Here is an 18,962-nt window from a genome sequence, read left to right as displayed (position 1 = left end):
ATCCATGGAAATCTGGGGGGGTGGCAGTGCAGTGAGAAAAAGGCTTCTCTTTTCTTCCCCCGGGTGTGGTGAGGTGCACACGCATGTGTGTGTTCTAGCTTCAGGCACAGTTCGAGAATGGAAAGCATCTACTACAGTTCCACCTACTTGGGGATTTTCCCCTTTTCAGACTCCGGCCTTGCCTCTCCCTGACCTCTCCATTCACCCCACCAAGTCTTCCTCTCCGGGAGTCGTCTGCTCCAGAGCAAAGCTGCCTGTGCCGAGCGGCTCCCCTTCTGCTCAGCCCGCAGGTCCCTGACGGCTCTGCAACGATCCCGGGACACCAGGCTCCCTGGAGAGTGTGGCCGTCACGCAGAACACTCAGGACAGCCGCGTGAGCGTGGGACTCTCTTACTGCTCGCTGCAGGGTGGATGTGTGGGTTTCTAAGGGAGCCCGGGCCCCTGATTCTCTCATCAGGGCTGGAGCTCCACTGGCCTTTCTGGGAGGTCTCTGGGTTTACTGTACACGTCGGAATGTTTGGGGCTATATCCTGCTTTATCTCTAAAGCAGTTTTCAGGCTTTACAAGGATAAGGCAGTAAAAATGAAACAAAAGCCACAGCGTAAGAACCTTAAATGACATGTGAAACAAATCATAATGTAACAAAGGATTATTCACTTAGGTACGTAGAAAGGGGTTGACTTACAAATTTCCTGCTGCTTTTCCAGAACATAAGCATTGCGTGAAATGAGATATTCTTATACAATGGATGTTCGGAGACATGAAATAAAGGCTGAGATTATCATGTGAGATGAGAACGAAAGCAAAAGAAGCTGCGTGTACTTACTGTCTTCCACGTCCCAGCACTGGGTGATCGGGTCCCCGTACTTCACGTCCTGGCGCCTCGCTCGCCTGCAGAAAGAGATCACACTGATCAAACTGCTAGGGTAACGGCCAGGACACAGAGCAGCATGCGAGCCGGCACAGCTCAGGGTAGGTGCTTGCATAGTACTATGAGGCCAGGGGCTCAACCCCAGGGCCTCTCCCGAAGAGCGATGAACAAGGCTATGGCTCACATTCGCAGTGATAGACGCAGAATGACCCTCACGCTCTTGCTCTGCTTCACGGGAGGCATTACTCCACTCACTCTCAATTGATCTAAATACCTCTGGTAGTAAAATCTAATAAAAATTCACTTGACACGAAGCGTGTCTGAATCTTACTTAGCTACCTCTCCTTTCTGATTTGACCAATCACTGAACAGAACAGGTGGACACTAAACAGAATCTAGGACACACGCACGGCGTGAGGGTGACTCTGCTCTCTGTCCAGCAATGGAAAAAGAATAATGTGTGACGGAGTTTTATCACAGTATGAAAAAAACCACAGCATGTATACATCACAGTCACATGGGTTTGCTTAAGCAATGAGTTTTACATTGTTTGAAGAAGTCCAAGTTTGAGACGGTGTGAATGGCTACATGATATCTATATGTGTTGATGTGTAGCGCACATTTTTCTGGAATAATAATAATAATTAATAAAAATATGGCTTCTGCATTATATCACATATTTTCTTTCAAAGACAAGAGCAAGTATCACGCATACACACACACACACACACACACACACACACATACCTGTGCTATATCTAAGTATGGCTTACATTCTTAGGGTACATTCTCATTTGCTTTGGCTGTATTTTTACCTTAAATTACATGTATTTTTACCTGATTCACAAGAACATAAAAATACAAACGCTGCAGCTATTAACGGAGGACCCAGTGATTTCTTTGTGTGTACCCATTATGTAGCATTTATTTCAGTTTAAACACATCTCTCTCTCCAGACACTTGGCTTTTCTACCTGCAGCCATCCTCCCTTCCTGCGCCTGACTCGAGGGCCAGCGCCCCACCCTGCGCTCCCTGCACCTGTGCGGCCCCTGCAGCGTTCAGAGCCAGCACAAGCTTTCTCAATTGTCCAGGACTCCTAGGGGCCAGCTGACCTGACGACCTGACAACAGCAGCCAGAGACCTTCCCATGCACATCTCTAGTCTCCCGAGGGACTGCTGTCAGGGCCAGGAAAGTCCAGGTGGTGCAAAGCCTGAGACGCAGTCTTGAGAAACATGCAGAGGAAAAGTTACGGAGCACGCAGCCCACAAGGTCAAGAATGTTTCCAAACTTGGCTTCTTAAGGAATGGGGTCGATTCATCAAGCTGAAGGGTTACTGCCAGCTAATGAGCATCCGACCTTGAGCTCCCAGGGAGGAGCCCCCAGGCCGCATCGGTGAGCCTATGCTCCACAGAACACCTACATAAGATTCAGTGAACCTCTGCTTTCAACTCTCAACAACTGAGTACATCCACAGTGTGAGAGAGTGGAGAATGTGTCCTAACCCAACACCTGCTGTATTCTACATTCATTCTGGGACTCCTAGGGTTTGCAATTTCACAAATCAATAAAGTAGCAAAATGAAAAAGTATGTGTGTGCTGTGACTAGTATATACTCACCCCTTAATTTACTAAAAAAAAAAAAAAAAAGACCTAAAGGAAAAAATTCACAATTTTCTGATATTCTACCTTGAAGAAAATATACTTTAAAAAATAACATTGCTATAATGTAATTCTAAAATAGTTATTATACATTTAGCTGGTGTTGCTTCTCCAATATTTTGGTATTAAATTAGTGTTGAGATGAATACTGTATAGCTCTGTGGTGTTTCCCACGTGTGTCCCTGAAATGAATCTGCTTAGGGCAAGGGATTGAGCTCAGTGGTTCTGCTGCCTTCCTTGCAAGCACAAGGACATTAGTTCGATCCCCAGGAAAAAAAAAAAAGTAGAAAAAGAAAGAAATGGATCTAATTGAAAGAAATCGATCAAATTAGTTATTAGAGTAAAAAGCAAAATTCTACCAAGATACTGGAATACAAAATCTGCACTTTTATGAATACATAGATTTATAAACTATTTACAAAACACTAAGTATATAAATACATGCATATTTAGAAACAAGAGGGAAGGAATATAAAAAAGAAAAGTTATGGAGGAAAACAAATTTTTAAGGGAGTGTGACTTAAATGAAAGAAAATAATATAAACAATTTATCAGGGTTTATCAAAGTTCCACATTTCTGAATTTCAGAACATCTAGTCTACCCTCCTTCAAAATTCAGTTTTAGGGCTGTGAGGGCAATCTGGCTACGACATCCGTCACCCCATGGGTCGCCAGGGCTGGTCTGGCTGATCTGGCTGGCTAGGCGCGTGTCCCCTTCCTCCCTCACTACTCCGTGTGTGTCCCTCGAAAGCCGTGAGCTCCGTCCAAGAGGATGACCACCCTCGACCCTCCCCTCAGTCTAGGCTTTACGAGTAGCTGCTCTCCCCAGCTAGAACCTCCGAACAAGCTCTCAAGGTCCCAAATTCAGTTTTGGGTGAAACTATGAGCAGCCCTCCAACCTTATCATTCCGTCCGTGGAGCTGGGTCTCTGCGGACTTCTGTTTAACGTGAGACAGGGACTCCTGACCTACAGAAAGGTAGCTTTGCGGGGCCGGGTTCTTACCTCTTGGAGGTGGGAGCGTAGCGCGAGCACGCATTTCCGTCCCAGGCACAGTAGGGGTCTCTGGCCAGGCAGCAGTCAGCACAGGCCTCCCCGTAGGTGTCGCAGCGGTGCAGAGCGAGCTGGACCAATCCGTCTCGGGAACCGATGTACAGCTGTTGCTGGAAAGCAGACAAATCAAATGCATCGGTGCCGTCTTAGACCGGCCTTAGCAACTTTCTTTCCTTGAACTCCGCATGGTGGCTCTGAATCTGCCTCCCCGGTGTCCTGCCATTACAGACACTTGCACAGGGTCACTCCTCCTTTGTGGGTCAGGATGCTGGGTGTGGAGATGTCCATTCTGAAATGGACACTGTTCTCTAAATCTCGAATGAGCTGGTCAGCGATCTAGGAAGGTCCTAACCCTCCTACACTGAACAGTGAAGACATCAGATCCCTCCTCCACAGCAGGAAGTACACTTTGGTGGGTTATACTGAGCACAGATGCAGTTGGCAGAATGAACCGTCCTCCTCTGCCACCGCTCCCTATGTGAGAGGTGACTGCAGAGAGAATTCAGAAACTTTCTTCTCTCCTTAATTAAACACTGCATTTGCTAATGAAGTCCCGCCCCCTGGCAGAACGTGGGTTATGAGTGCTGCAGAGAATGTCTGGAGTCCCCATGAAGAGAGTGCAGAGCAGCTGGAGATTTCCTGTCTCCCGGGTAACTACAAGCACAGCAAATACAGCACATCTTGAACTCTGGCCTGGAGACTTACGCACTCCTCCCCCACGTCCTCCCTGAGAGTGTGCCACCTCGGGCCGTGGATCCCCCACTCTGTGCCTCGGAGAACGCCTGGCCAACTCTAGTGGGCCATCCACACTTCCGGCAAAGGAGACACGTCTCTGAAACAGCCTCCAGCAGGGGTAACAGGCGGTACCAGGGAAATCCACCTTCTACCTGCGCAGCCCATGAAATGCTTCACTCAAGACTTGCCCAGCTCCTAAATGCCATAAACACTGCTTTCTATCTGCTGTACTCCTCTATAGCATTTGAGGCTGGTGACAATACTTTTCTTAAAACTCTACTTTTCCTATTCTCTCATTTCTGCCTCAGACATTTGCCTCCTTTGCGACTTCTTTCTTGGAGTTAAATGTGGGATTTCCTTGTTTCCTATTTTCATTCTTTCGACCCTTTCGGTGGTACAGGGACTTCGGTGTCCTGCAAACAATGAGATCCTGAGCTCAGTGGCTTCTGCGCTCCTCGCCGATGTGCAGGCCAACACCGGGACAGTACCTGCAGCCACCTGAGCTCCTCTCACGCTCAGCTTGTCCCTGGAGCACAACAATCACCATGCTGCTTCCTCCTCTCCCTTCCCCTGCTGGGCTCTCTCCCCACGCTTGTCTTGTCTTCCCTGGATGCCTCGAAGTGTCCCAGTTACCTCAGGTGAGCCTCCTTCCCAGCATCCTCTGCCGAGGGCCCCACCCCTCCCCCAGGCTGCTGCCGCTCACTACCCTGCTAGAAGGAAAATCCGCTGGGGACAGCCGCTGCTTAAACCCTAAAGCTTTCCACTGCTCCTGGGTAAGCCTCAAACACCTCAGGAGGATGTGTAAGCGCGGGCCTAACTCGTGCAGGACTAATGGCACAGGTTCACCTCTGATCTCTTCTCCCTTGAACACCCGAGGCCCTGGTGTCATTGTGTCGGTCACAGCCAGAGCATGAGACGGGCAGGAGAGCTCTCCTTCTCCACAGCTCTGCCGGGGTCCGCCAGCTTGCACCCCTGCATCCACGCCTGGGGCTCACGGTGTCCTGCCTGGCTCCGGTTGTGCTGTCCGCCTTGTGCTCACTCCTGCTGGCTCGCTTTCGGGCTCCTCCTTCCTCCTGCCTCTCTCCTTCCTGTCTCCACCTTTATTCTGCATTGTGAGCGTGCCTCTTGGTCTCTCAGCTCTACCCCAGCATGGGGAGGCTAATGCTGTGTCACTTACTTATTTTCTGAACCCTAAAAGCACAGCGTAGATTTTTAAGAAATTTCTGTTGGATAAATGAGCAAATCAAGGGAACGAACTAAAGCAGAATCCTACTTAGATCTTTCCCTAGCGATGGTTCCTCTATACTAGGCAGAGTAGATTTAGAAAATCTGAGCAATGCCTTGATGTTGAATATGCATTATCACATGATTTCCTTAAATCTTAAGGATGCAGGTGCCAGTGGCAATGCAAGGATCAGTCTCTTACATCACTGGGATTTGGAGAATCACCCCCGGGACCTGTGCAATCACACTGTACAGTGATCAGTACTGTGAGCTTCCATTTGCTTCAGACTTACAATGTACCTCTCTCTTTCAAGTGCTACTCTGCCGAGTCCCGGTAAAGCTCATGGTATACACGGGAGGTTCCTCTACTTCAGTCCTGAGGACACTGGTCCTCACAGTTAGAGACTGTGTGGTATGAGGAAGGCTGACCACGCTCCCTATTCTCAGGGCTAGATGCCCTAATGAAAGATTTTAGGTGGTCAGAGCCATTATTCTACATGTATTTCTTCTGACTTTGACAGAAACACCCGCTTTGAGGCCTGAAAACTAAGCTCAGCTTTTAAGAACAAGGAAGAGAAAGAAACATTGCTCAACTGATGAATTCCCCATCCTGCGGAGGCAAGGCTGAAGCAGTGCTTTCTGATCACTAGTAAGAGAAACAAATAATGTATAACTTTCTGCACTATTTACAATTTGATTTCCAATTTAAATGGATTCTTCAGATGAACCTTGTTCAAAGCAGCTTGTCCCTTGTGTGGTGGGTTTTTGCACAGAAATGAGTAGGTACCTGCTTCCGAGACAGCTCCATGGCCAGGATGGTCGTTGGGCGCTGAAAGGGAAGGGAAACGTCAGTAAAGGTGGTCGCTCAGTCTTTCATTCTAAGCTCTCTGTCCTTCCATCTTATGCCAAAGAATATGGAAGTAAACGTTCAGCCTCTGATAGATACAGAAGATGGGTGTCAGTGTTTGCAATTCTCCTGCACTGCACAGTGATTCTGCCACAGCAGGGATGATGAAGATAGTTGTTTTAAAGTATCTGATTAAAGAAAAGTATCTAACTGTATGAAGAAATGCTTTGCATTGAAAATTGTTCCCAGCTACTCACAGGTTTTCTCCTTCTTCAAAATCGGCTTTTCTTAAATTGCTTCCATAAAATCCAAGCAAGTGTTGACAAGGAAATCTCCACAATTATTTATTGCCTCTTTCTGCGCCTACATAGACCAGAGACTCAAAAACTTGTCCCAGTAGCGGAGCTCTGTGTAGTTAGCTGGCCCCTGCTGGGAGTCCCAGCCCTCTGCGGGACACTTTGGGATGCAGGACCCCAACACGGGATGTGGGGAGCTAGGCCGGTTTGGTACGTGGACAGTATGGTTCTGCACACACAAGGTAAAGTCAGAAATGTGAATATTCAGGCTGTTAGGCCAAAAAGAATGGGAGTTTTCAAATAATAGCAGTTTTATTAAAGGTATGAAAAGAAACAGGCTGTGCAGGATGAGTTTGGACAAAGGAAAAGTAGGAAAGAAGTGAACCCCACAGCGTTAGGGTGGCCCCCGTCAACAGAGGACACAGTGGCCGAGCAGGGCGTTGTATAAAATGTATTCCCCATTTATGTTTCATGTATCTATTTAGTCACCTACTGTCAGCCTGCATTTACTACTCAACCAACAGCAGCAGATATTAAAGACAATTTGTAAGAGAGAAATAGCAAGTGAGGACATTCTGTCCAATAGTTTTTGTGATGGATTTTTTTTTAACAATGGCCAAACTCATCAAATTGTGTAAATTAATTGCGTGTGGGTGTTTTTTTTGTTTGTTTGTTCATGGAATAAACATTAATAAAGCTATTTTTTTAAAACATAATTTAAAAACAAAAGAGAACAATACAAGGCCCTAGCTCAGCCAGGCAATCCCTCCCCACCACTCTCTGGTAAGTGGGGCAGGGCTCACTCGGATGGGCTCAGGGATGTGAGGGGGGCTTCGTTTACACCTCTGGGTTCACCCTCATATCTGAAACTTGCCTTTCACTTAGGAACTACCGAGGTTTTGTTTGGGTGGAGGCCAGCTTGCAGGCCTTGCGTTGTGAGCTTCCTGACACTACTCTCATCCCAGGGCAAGCAGGACCTGAGGACCCTCCTCACTGGTCACCAGGCCCTGCTGTGTGGAAAGTTCCACTCCCTTGTAGGGAAAAGATGTTTACGTGGACACAGTCATTAATAACCTGTGCCAAGTAAACATTAGAAGACAACACGGCATGTTTTTAAAAAGCTTTTCTAAGAAATATAATTTTATTATTAGTGTTCTTTTCAGGAAGTAATTTTAAATGATGTTTCATCGAGGCTTCCTAGGCATGTCCAATTTAAAGTCACTGCTAAAACTCCAAAGAATTACCAAAATTTGCTGGCCTCTTCTAGCTGTCTGAACTCTTAGACTGTAATTTTAAATGATGTTTCATCGAGGCTTCCTAGGCATGTCCAATTTAAAGTCACTGCTAAAAATCCAAAGAATTACCAAAATTTGCTGGCCTCTTCTAGCTGTCTGAACTCTTAGACAGTGAGAGCAATGCAGCACACGGGAAGAATTACCCTCATGAAGCTGTGCAGACCCTGAATGTACTTTGTGTTAATTTCCTTACAGAAAAGCAGGGGTACGTGATACAGACGCTCTTCCAGTTTTCTCAAATTCAAGCGGGAAATTGCAAAGGAGGGTTTATCCAGTAGGAAAGCAGCTGGATCACGAAGGAGACCCCAGGTCTTCTCCACTCTGGCGATTTGTGGACGGCTCACCGCGTGGAGAATGGGAATGTGAGATGACCCCAGGAGCCACCAGAGACCCTGCTCCGTAGGGAGCTGGGCCTTGGTGCTTTTCGTGTGTAAAACCTTTGGAGTGCTTAGTGAAAAGGAAAACGAGGAGGCTGACTTTGTAGTGGGAAAGCGCTGGTGTAAGGACTGCCTCGTGCCGCACCTCAGCCCAGCTTACCTTGAAGACCTGCAGCTCCTCCAGCAGGACCTCCTCTGAGCCCCACTTCTCCTTGGAAATGCTGACCACTTTAAGCACAGTCCCGATGTCTGAAAAACACAAACCCGCGATCTTGCCACCTCTGCTGCTACATCGAGGGTTAGCAGCTCGCCAGGCACCTCCACTTGTTTCTTTCATCTTTCTTTAAACATTTTTCAAGCAATCAGATTAAATAAAACATATAAGAAATAAAGCTTAGTTAGTGTAGCTGATTTTCCCTTTCTGAAACATTGCAGCTTTTACCTGGTAGAACAGATATATGTAAAGAGACTGTTGAAAGAGATACAGAAGAATACACTGTTAAGCCTCATTTAAATATTATTTGAAATTATAGCAAAGATGAAGCAAAATTTCAAGGTCTTGATTTAAAAAGTTAAAATATATTAAAACGACTACTTGCTGCTCTGTGTACTAATCTCTCTGTGTAACAGACATTTTCTCAGTGTTTCTTATAATAATTCATCACAAAATGTAAGATGTATGTATACTCTTTAAATAATGCTAATGGATCGGTAAGAAATGATTGTGGCCATCTATGGGGAAACTGTAGTTCCTCAAATGCATTCTACCTTCCGAATCATTGCTAAACGGACCAGAAGCTGAGCTTTTGTTTAAACCTGTTTTAGTTCTACTTAATAGACAATGCAATATTAATAATGTAAAACAAAAAAAATCAATGTTTAGAAAAGATGTCTCGAATACATCATCTTTTATTGTAGTTCCACAAGGTGGCATACTCATACAAAAGATAAAAGAGAATAATAAATCCCACTTTATAATTAACTTGTATGAGACAGATACCTTTCATTCTGAGCCTGGGCTTTGATTACTAGAATACAGATAGTATTTTTCTTAAATGTACAAAATAGCTTGGATTGTTCAGTCATTTTTCAATGACTCCAGCATCTGAAAGGTATTAAATATACATTTTCTAAATGTCACGATTAGCTATCTTAACACTGCTATAATTTTCTCGGTAAAAGTTACCTAGTACCACCTAATGGCTGCATGACATTTAGACCTGAGCTGTTAAAGGTGGAGTGAGGGCCGATGTCATGCTGAGGAGGATCAGCGTGGCCCTGACTCCACTCTGGACCTGGGGCAGGCCGGCCAGGATCTCTGGTCCTGCGCGCCCTGCCTGTGTGGGGCTCTTGGACTTGTCACACGCTGGTGCATGTGGATCTCCGAGCTTACCACACAGCTTCTTAAGGGTGACACTTAATTCTGAAATAATCCTAAAACTGCCTTCTACTCTTAAAAGCCTGTTCCAACATAAGCGTCCGTCCACTAGAGATGTGTGCGTTTCTGGCCCCACTGGATGGTGCAGCATTATCTAGGGCATGCATATATGCTCTCCTGACACTTGCTCTTCTAGGATTCACAAAAGCATTATTTGATTATACTTTTTCAGACATTTTGAGATGGTTAACACATCACTTTCAGAAAAATGTGTTAATCGTTTCATAATTAATTACTGAGTGGCTAGACCAGAAAGAAATAAAATGAGCTCCAATCAAGAGAATACATAAAATTCATCATAGTCCACAGAATTCATGAACAGGAAAAAATCTCCAAGAAGTTTCCACTTAAAGGTGACTGCGAAGTAATGGGAAGAAGTGTCCAGAAGGCTGCCTGGCATCAGCCAAGTCAGTGGTTCCCAAACTCGCGGGATGGGAAAGGCGCAGAGACAGGGCAAGCCCAAGTGTGAGCACGCAGAGCCAAGGAGGCCCAGCTTGCTCCCCTGCAGTCCACAGTAGCTCAGCACACGAGCTCCCAGTTGATAAGAGGCCCTCCGCAGCCACGAGAGTGAAATATGCTTTGAAATCTCAAACAGGCTGCGAGACATCCAAGATCATCAACTAGAGACAGGCTTTGCCCCATTTCACACCGTTCCAGAGGGACTGCCTGACAGCTACTCATGTTCCGAAACCTCACCGGTGGCCTCGCTGTGCTCACCTGTCCCGAGGAACATGACGTCGTACTGCCCATCCTCAGCTACCACGCGGTCCACCACGATCTGTGTGAGCCTGTAGTCCACGTTGATCCGCCTGAAGGTCGGGGCCCCCGCGGCTGGGTATACAGCCTTGTACATCAGTGGGTGTCTGCGGACGAAGCTGACCACGTCATCGGGGAAGTCTCTGGTGGACTTGATCAGCGGGTCATAGGTCCTGCTGGGACACTGCGGAGAGACGTGGGGAGAAAGACATTGCTGTGGGCCTGGGAACTCTCCCTGCCAACGGCCCAGCCAGGGCCATTGTGGAGAAGCCTAGGGCGGACAGAGACCGCGGCCCTGAGTCACCCGAGGAAACACACACAGTGCTTCTCCGCTGTGTTTAAATCTTTTTATCCCCCTCAAAGACACCCTAAACTTTTTAAAAGATCCCACTGTCAAGTCTCTTCCTGTAAAGATGGATTTCATATAACAATTATTGTTTCTAATGACATTCTTGGAATTAAGTTGGAACTGTTAAGAAGTTGATCTATGAATGCGAGACTGTAAGAAACCACTATTTTCAATTTCTTTTGAGTAAACACAAGGTTTTAGTTCAAATAAAACCATGAGTATTTTGAAAATTAAAAAGAACAAATGAACAGGTCACAAAAATACTATCAAAAGAGCTTCGTAAGCTTGCAGTTGTAAGTGTCTGGTTGTGTTAGAGCCAGTGTGAAGTTACTGAGAGCAGTAGGACCATTCCTCCCTGGGATCTGTGAAGACGTCGGGAATTTCCCTCCTCTGCGTGAAATCACTTCCTGGGGAATTTTCACCCTCTGCTAAATAAATAGTTAACACAACCTGCCCCCTGGTGGTTAAATAAAAGTACAAATTAGTACAAATCAAATATAATGTGGTTTTATCCCAAAACACAAGAATCACTTTACTATTTCACATATTTTCCCAGAAAACATATACTCTCTCACATGCTCAGTCTATTTCAAATATTGCAATTTATATTCTTTACACTTAATTAAGGTGTGTTATGTACATGTACCAACTAGCCACGACGAATTAGCCATGTGGTACTGCAAACACATCCTAATAAAAATAAATGTTAGAAGCGACTAAAAAGCATGAAACATTGTGAGAAAGTTCTCCATGCAGTGCAATATCGTCGTTGTCACACCTGAACTCTTAAAGGACGAATAAATCCAGGATGGGAAACTTTACTTAACTGGCACAGGGTGTTCAAAATAGAATGGGTGATGCTAGAGGAATTTTGTGTGAAAGCATTTTTCTCTCTGAGCTTTTAAAGGAGTTGGAGCCCCGAGCGTGTGTTTTAGGCCATTGTGAGAATCATGCCAGTGCTGCAAACACAGCAGACCTCTCACAAAAGCCTCCACTGAATGCCCACAGTTAGTCACCTCCTATGACTCTGGCCCAAGAATTTGTAACAATGAAATCAGAGTGTCTCATTATGAGTGCGTACAAACATCAAAGCTCTACTAAAAACCTGTTAGTGATGTCCTGTGCCTCACTGCAGAGCACCTATCTTTAGCAAGACTCCTCCACGCCCAGCAGTAAGAAATGGACCCTTCCTTGATATCTCTTATTCACCCCTGCCCTGGGGCAAGGAGAGAGAAGTGTCCTCATAAGCCTTTTGGTACTGGTTTAGCATCCAAGTGGATGTGGTTTTGACGATGAAGACCTGTGTATCCATCATTGTTTCTGCACACAGAAGCTACCACTTGTCAGTGGAGGGTCCTGTCTTAAACAGATCAGGCAGTGGCTCAAACGGACAAGGAGCTCCAGCGTTCAAAGCTCCCCCAGTTCCAGGCTCTCAGGCATTCACGGCCCTGCAGCTTTCCATGCCTGCGGCTCAGCCTGGCTGGCTGTCAGGAAAATCAAAGGCAGGGCAAGACCATGCTCGCGGTGCATTTTTGAAGGAGCCTCCCAACTTGAGAAGAAATCTCTTCTGACTCTGCAGCTGTAGTAGTGTGGCAGCCAAAGTTCCTCAAAAAAATATCCTGCCATTCAAGCCACAACTTTTATCTCAAAATTTTTTAACTAATTAGAAAGTTTTATGTAAGAAAGTCCAGCTGCATGATGACATGAAGCTTTAGCAGAGAAACAAATCTAACAACGTTCCTATTGCTTGCTGCTTCTGCCAAAGTATAATAAAATCTGAGCAAAAGAAGAGGAAGAGAAAGAAAACCTGGCTTCCGCTGACTGTAAAAACCATCTCTAGAAGTAGTAGGTTTTCTCTGGCAGATTTACACCTGGCCTGCGCCAGTCTGGAAATGCTGGCCTTGCCCTGCTCAGCGCATGGTCAGGTCCACAGCCCACGCAGGTGGGGAGAGCGGCCCGAGCCTGCAGCAGCACGGCACCAGCCTGGCCCTGCAGTCTTGGTATTGCACTCCCACGGGGCTTCATGCTTTGACACAGGTCTCTGAGAGGCGTGCGGGTCCCAGAGTAACTTGGGAGACCACACAGCATGTCGAGGTAAGATCACAGAAAGATGTCATAAAGGAAATACACACAGTCTATGGCGACGTCACGTCTGAAGCAAAAATCACAGTCAGTTACTTAGCTTCCCTTAGAAACTCCTAGAAAATCTTCCTTCTGCAGCTCTGCGACCCAGGAGTGAGACAGACCGACGGCGCTTTTCCCTGCCTGGGTCCTGTTACCTTCCAGCTGTCACCCATGGGCCCCAGACTCGGACCAGCCACAGTGACTTGGCCCCTTTCACATGCTGTTTCGGAAATCAGCAAGACAATTTAGAGTCTGGGGGGAAGTGGGAAGGAACGCCGTGAGCTGAACTTTAAGACAGTAGTATGGGGCTGCCCAAGATGCAGAGATGAAAGGCAGAGCCTGGCAGAGCTGGGGTGGCCGGGCCTGGTCAGCGCAGTCCCCATGACGGGCGGGCAGATGGCCCCTGGGTAGGTGTGACCATGTTGTGCTTGGCACTGCACCTATCCATGGAAGGCCCGCAGGAGAGGTGCACGAAGCTGTGGATAGGAGAAGGGGATGGGTTTTGTCTGAGGAGAGCTCTGCCCCTTGGCCAGGTGCCAGGCAGCTGTGAGACGCTTTCTGTGGCTGCAGGATTCCCCTGGAGGTGGCTGCTTCCTTTCGAAGCAATGACAGTGTGGCAAGGATGGGCAGGCATTGGTCCAGCAAGCCGAGGGCCAGCCCTGGAGCATCTTAGGAGTGGTGTGTACAGGAAGTCTGAGTTGTGTTTATTACTCAGAGTGCAAGCACAAACTGCCACCTTATCCGAGAGTCCTAGAAAATCCAGAGGCAGATCACCCACTCAGCTTTTAGGATTCCTCTTCCTGTACAAGAATTTCTACACCAGAAAAAGGCAAACACTACTGCATATAGCAAATAGCCAAGGATTTAGAGAACCTAATTTTCAAAGCAAACGTTGGCTCTGTCTCAGGCACAATCAGGAGCACACTGGCCAGTTGGAGATCTGGTCAGCAATTTTAGATACTGATGGCAAAGTAATAGCTGTCACAGGCAAATTAGAAAATGAAGCAGAATTCACTAGGAAAGAAGTATGAGAATCAGTGAGGCACAAAATGCAAGTCTCCCAAGATTTATGCATTTTAAATTCAATAGAAAACCTTCCTGAAAATAAAACACAATAAACAAACACAGCAGCGCAGCATTCGTGAAGAAGAGTAACACAGTGATGGCCATGTCCCTGAGGTGCAGGGTTGAGAGAAGAGCCCAGACCCTGCGAGGAATCTCTACATTCTGTCCCTCTGCTGAGACTGTCGCCATCTAGCCCTATAAACATCAGGAGAGAGGTTTACGCACTGTTTGTGAAGTATGTATTTTATTTGGCCAGTTTTACCCGTGTACAAAAATCAACCATATCAATCCCCGGTACTTAAAAAAGATCGTTTGCCTTATAAAACATTATATCATAAAGGGGCAGCATAATTTATGATCAGTTTTATGATTCTTTCTGAGCTTCTTTAATTTAATAAGAACACCAGATTCTGAGAGCCACCGGGTCTCGACTGAAAGCAGTTGAGATGGCAATACGGCAGGGCTCAAGGCACACAGCCGGATGGAACCCAAACTCTAGCAGAAAACATGGAGAAGTTGATGGGTTCCACTTTCACCTCAAAGCCTAGATTTTTGAATAAAAATCATGGTAAAAGTTGGGATCTCCCAACAATCATCGTAATTCTGGTTGAAGAACCAATATGCATTCTGACTCAAGGCTGCCCCTACAACCAAGGAGAAGCATCTCCCTCACAGAGCTGGTGACCCAGGACCTGGGCTGCTCCAGGGTCGTAGCTCTGGCAGGGACCTGGGGTCACAAGAACTGCGTGATTTGCAAAGCTTCTGACGGGGTTGGGGAGCACAGGAGTCGGTGGGAAACAAGAACTACTGGCTGGGTCTGCTCTCACAGCTTGAGTTCAGAGGGTTTATCTCATGGCAGAAAAGAAGGACGGAAGAGCCTGACTGCAGTAGGAAGACAGGGATAGGTCTGTGCTTTGATTTTTTTCTGGAAAAAAAACACCGATGTGGAGTCATAGCAGGTAGGGCTTCTTGGTGACATGAAGACTCGAAATATTTCAGAGAAGGAGACAGTACACCATTTATATCTAGTGGAAGCTGAACTGTTGTTTAACATAGTTTTCGCAGTGGGCTATTAAATTAAATTGAAAATAAATTAAAATTGAAGTGATTAATATACAAATATGACTTTTAAAAATCTTTCAATTGTAGAATGATCTGAATTGTGAAAACAGTGAGAGAGGAAGTTTACTCAGGGAGTACTGCAGAGGAAACAAGTTTTACAGACCATTTCAATCAAATGTTACAGATATTCTTAAGTTTTTTTGATCAAGCTTTACAGGACATTTTTTATATTTATGTCCTCTTTTTTCTCACTGAAAGGACACTGTATGTTCAGAAATTAATACAGGAGGGCAGTAAACAGGAAAAAAAGAAGCTCAATTATTGATTTTTGATATTTTATGTGGTCTCTTTCTCCAACATAAAAAGAAGGTAAACAAAAGAAAACCAACCATAGTCCTTATACTCAAGGGAAGAAAGAAAAACAAAGAGCTGAAGACAGGCATAGTTCTGCAGGCTGGGAGTCAGGAAGAGATGCACCAAAGTGAGATTTGGACTCGGCAACCTCTGTCCAGAGGGGTTTCCAGCACACCTCACCACTGCCCCGGACACCTGCTTCCCTCCAGACAAGAAACTCCCAGCAATGTGTAGGCTATATGTGCCACCTTTAACATATCTAAGATGACTGTAAACCACATGGACGTGGACAAAAAACTTCAAAAATTTAAAAAACTGTATTCAAAGAAAGGGTGGGTTTTACTGATGTTTAAGATATTAATAAGAATTACAATGTGTTTATCATTTACCAGGATCCACATAGTCAAATAAAAGTATGAATTTAATAATAGCACCTGAACCATTTCCTTTCACTCCCTACCAAAATGTGGAGGACTGCTTGGGACCTTCACGTCTTTTAGTCCTTGAAAGTCAAGCTAAATAAAATCATTAGCAGTAAAAGCAACAACCACTTAGAAGGAAATAGAATTTTAAAGCAAATTATTGTTTTAACTAAATTAGACATTACAGAAACAAAAACTGTGACAAAATGGTTGAACAGTAGTAAGATGTATGTTTCATACATTTTTGAACTTCAAAAACAAGCACTTTTCTTACTTTTTTGGTAAGAGTGTAAAAGCTGAAGCTCACTTTTGAGTAGCACTGACCATCATGCTACATTTATGCAAAACTCACTAATTATGTCGCTGCAGAATAATGCTATTTTCTGTATTAAAACCGCACTCAGGTATTTCTCTCAATCATGTGCCTTCACCAATCTCCCCCAGCCCCAGAACATTAGGGGCTGACTCCCGGCAGGCCCAGTCTGACCCGTGCCAGGCCCTGCAGGATGGGCGGTTCCTTCTGCTCCTTTTACCCCGGCACCTCCTCTCTCCAAACACCCCAGGTCCACAGTGACCGAAGAAGCCACCCGGAAAACTAGAAACCGCTCGGACAGCCTCTCTGGACACCAGAGGGCAGGAGAATCACTTGAAGCTCAGGAATTCTCTAATGCACCCTGCAACTTGCAGGCTTTTTAAATTGCAGAGTAATGCGGTGAGCCAGGGGTGTGGGCCTGACTTTTGGTCAGTGGAAGTACATCATTCTGTCAAAACCAAGACCCTAAAGTAGGCAGGGCGGCTCCTGTGCCTGTAGAATTTAACGGAGAGGCAATATCAGGACAGGTCCCAACTGGCAGAGTAATTTGTTATTCAATTAAGAGCAAGATGGATGCAGAGAATGTAAAACAAAAGTGTTTTCCTAAATTACCCATTTAAGCTTTTCTACAAAAGTGTAAAATAGCTGTCAGTAAAATCTGTAACTGTTATGCTGAAAGCAACTAATTCAGCCTGTGTCTATTAGAGTAAGGTGTGCCCCCAGGAGCTGCCATGACAGTGAGCATGGAGAGAGGTTTCAGAGCCCGGTACTGCCAGTGGAGAGGAAAGGCCTGTCCCCTGGGTCTCCTGCAAGGTCCTGCTTGCCCGTTTTTACCACTGTGAAGGTGAAACAGAGGAGCTTTTAGCAGATCTAAATTCAATGTCTTAATCAAGTCACAGGTATGAGGCTATGAGCATGCATGTGACCTTACTGCTCTTTTTCTTCTCTGTAAAATTGGAATCATGGTGCACTGTGAGGTTTTAAGAATGCGGCAAGATGAGTACTTACTGAATCACTGGGAATGCTCCACTTGTTTTTACAAAAATTTCTATTCTGAGGAATAGAAATTAGATGAATCACAACTTTTGGTGCTTTGAAAATGTGCAGAAAAGACAGAATGTCAGGAGATGTGATGAAAACAGTCAGTGTGAGGTGGGACACTCATCACTGTATCAGGTGACATCAGACAGTGCCAGAGAACAGGCAGAGGTGACACAGGACACGGGAAACTCCGACCTGCATCCCCTCACTTCTGCTATTTTTGGCAAAATGATATGGAGAAAATTATGTAATTATTCTGGGCATCAGACTCCTCCTGTGTAAAATAAGAGTGAGTTATGTAGCCACTATCCGCCGTCCCAGTTCTTGCTTCCCAAATTTTACAAGTGTAGTCACTTTACGTACTGTAAAGCATGATTTCAATGGCTGTATGAGTGCTGTTACTGAAGAAAATCAAGTTCATTAGGGAAAGTGTACAAAGCGCACGTGATATCTGTGTAATGGGTTTTCACATCAGTTCATGTTCCCAACTTCAACATCAGCATTCCAAATAAAACACACAAAGAATCAGAATAATAGCATTGTAAGCAAACAAAAACAAAATAGCATTTTAAAATAACTAAGGAAGTAAGGAAGTAGAGAGCTTACACATCTACACATTCGTTATTTCAGACATTTCCAAATGTGGTTATAGTGATTTTGAGTATTCAGCAGCAGAGATGAGTATGTTTAACAAAATTTGGAAGAATTCAAGTCAACATGGATTAGATAATAAGAAATCACATTGCCAAACCTACAGACACACGGGGTGCTTGTACGCTGACAGCACTGCCCACACATGAGGTACAATTTCCCTCGTGCTTCAAGTTCTTATGCAAAGGAAAATGTTAAATTCAAGTGGAGGGTGGAAACGTTCTTACAGCACTGTTAACAGCAATGGTTACCTAAAAATCAACAGCACACGTTGTTCTGAGGAAAAGACTGGTTTATAGCCACTCAGACATCGGACACAGGGCCTGGGAGGACTGGCTGGGTACGTACCGTGCCGGGCCGGGGGTACGGGATGCGCCCCTCGTACTGCACCCAGCGGTGGTCTGCGCTCTCCTTGTGGGCGTAGGGCCCATTGAAGGCGGCCCTGACGTCTGCCATGCTGTACATGCACACGGCCGAGCCTCTGAACACCGAGCTGGAAGGAAGCACAGGACCCGGTTGGCGTCCCCCTGGGTGTTGCTGGGCTCGGGCGGCTGGGATGCACCAGTGCCTTCAGCCCGGTGGGCGCCGTGGAGACATAAATATGCCCGCGTCCTGTGGAGGTGCAGTCAAGCAACCCGGCCCAGGAGGATGCGCAGAGCATGCGCAGGAGGCCCGGACGCTGGGTGGGCACCAGTGCGGGCTGCCGGCCACATGAACTCTGGGGGACAGACGAAGCAGAAGTCACCCTGGCACACTGGAGGCCAAGAGGAATATGGAGGACCAGGGTTGTGGTCACCCGTATATTCTGTAATTTTGCCTGTGGTTATCATAAAATAATACCGTACAGAGAGCATGGGATGTACGAGTGACCACACCCATTTGAAAACAGCCATCATTTAGATATGGGAATAATCACTGCCTCGTGTCTTTCTTTTTAGTGAGTGAACATAAAATCCAGCTGTTAAATAATGCCCTCCTCTGATTTTTATTAAACTGGCTCTTTTTTTTTTTTTTTTTTTTTTTTTTTTTTT

The 18,962-nt window shown here is 45.7% G+C and overlaps 1 protein-coding gene across 1 annotated transcript in view; it reads right to left on the bottom strand.

Annotated features, from left to right (window-relative positions):
• Sema3d (semaphorin 3D) overlaps positions 1–18,962 on the bottom strand; it is a 101,503-nt gene that overhangs the window by 10,612 nt on the left and 71,929 nt on the right. The window contains exons 11-16 of the mRNA XM_019209382.1: positions 18,280–18,424; positions 10,512–10,734; positions 8,517–8,605; positions 6,329–6,370; positions 3,535–3,692; positions 827–891 (exon numbers count right to left, since the gene is read on the bottom strand). Of these exons, the coding sequence (XP_019064927.1) occupies positions 827–891; positions 3,535–3,692; positions 6,329–6,370; positions 8,517–8,605; positions 10,512–10,734; positions 18,280–18,424 (722 nt within the window). The remainder of the gene's footprint in view (positions 1–826; positions 892–3,534; positions 3,693–6,328; positions 6,371–8,516; positions 8,606–10,511; positions 10,735–18,279; positions 18,425–18,962) is intronic.

Source organism: Fukomys damarensis, unplaced genomic scaffold (assembly GCF_012274545.1).
Source record: "Fukomys damarensis isolate Sample0158 unplaced genomic scaffold, DMR_v1.0_HiC HiC_scaffold_4, whole genome shotgun sequence".
Classification (NCBI taxonomy): Eukaryota; Metazoa; Chordata; class Mammalia; order Rodentia; family Bathyergidae; genus Fukomys; species Fukomys damarensis.
This window is presented reverse-complemented; position numbering and strand designations above follow the sequence as displayed.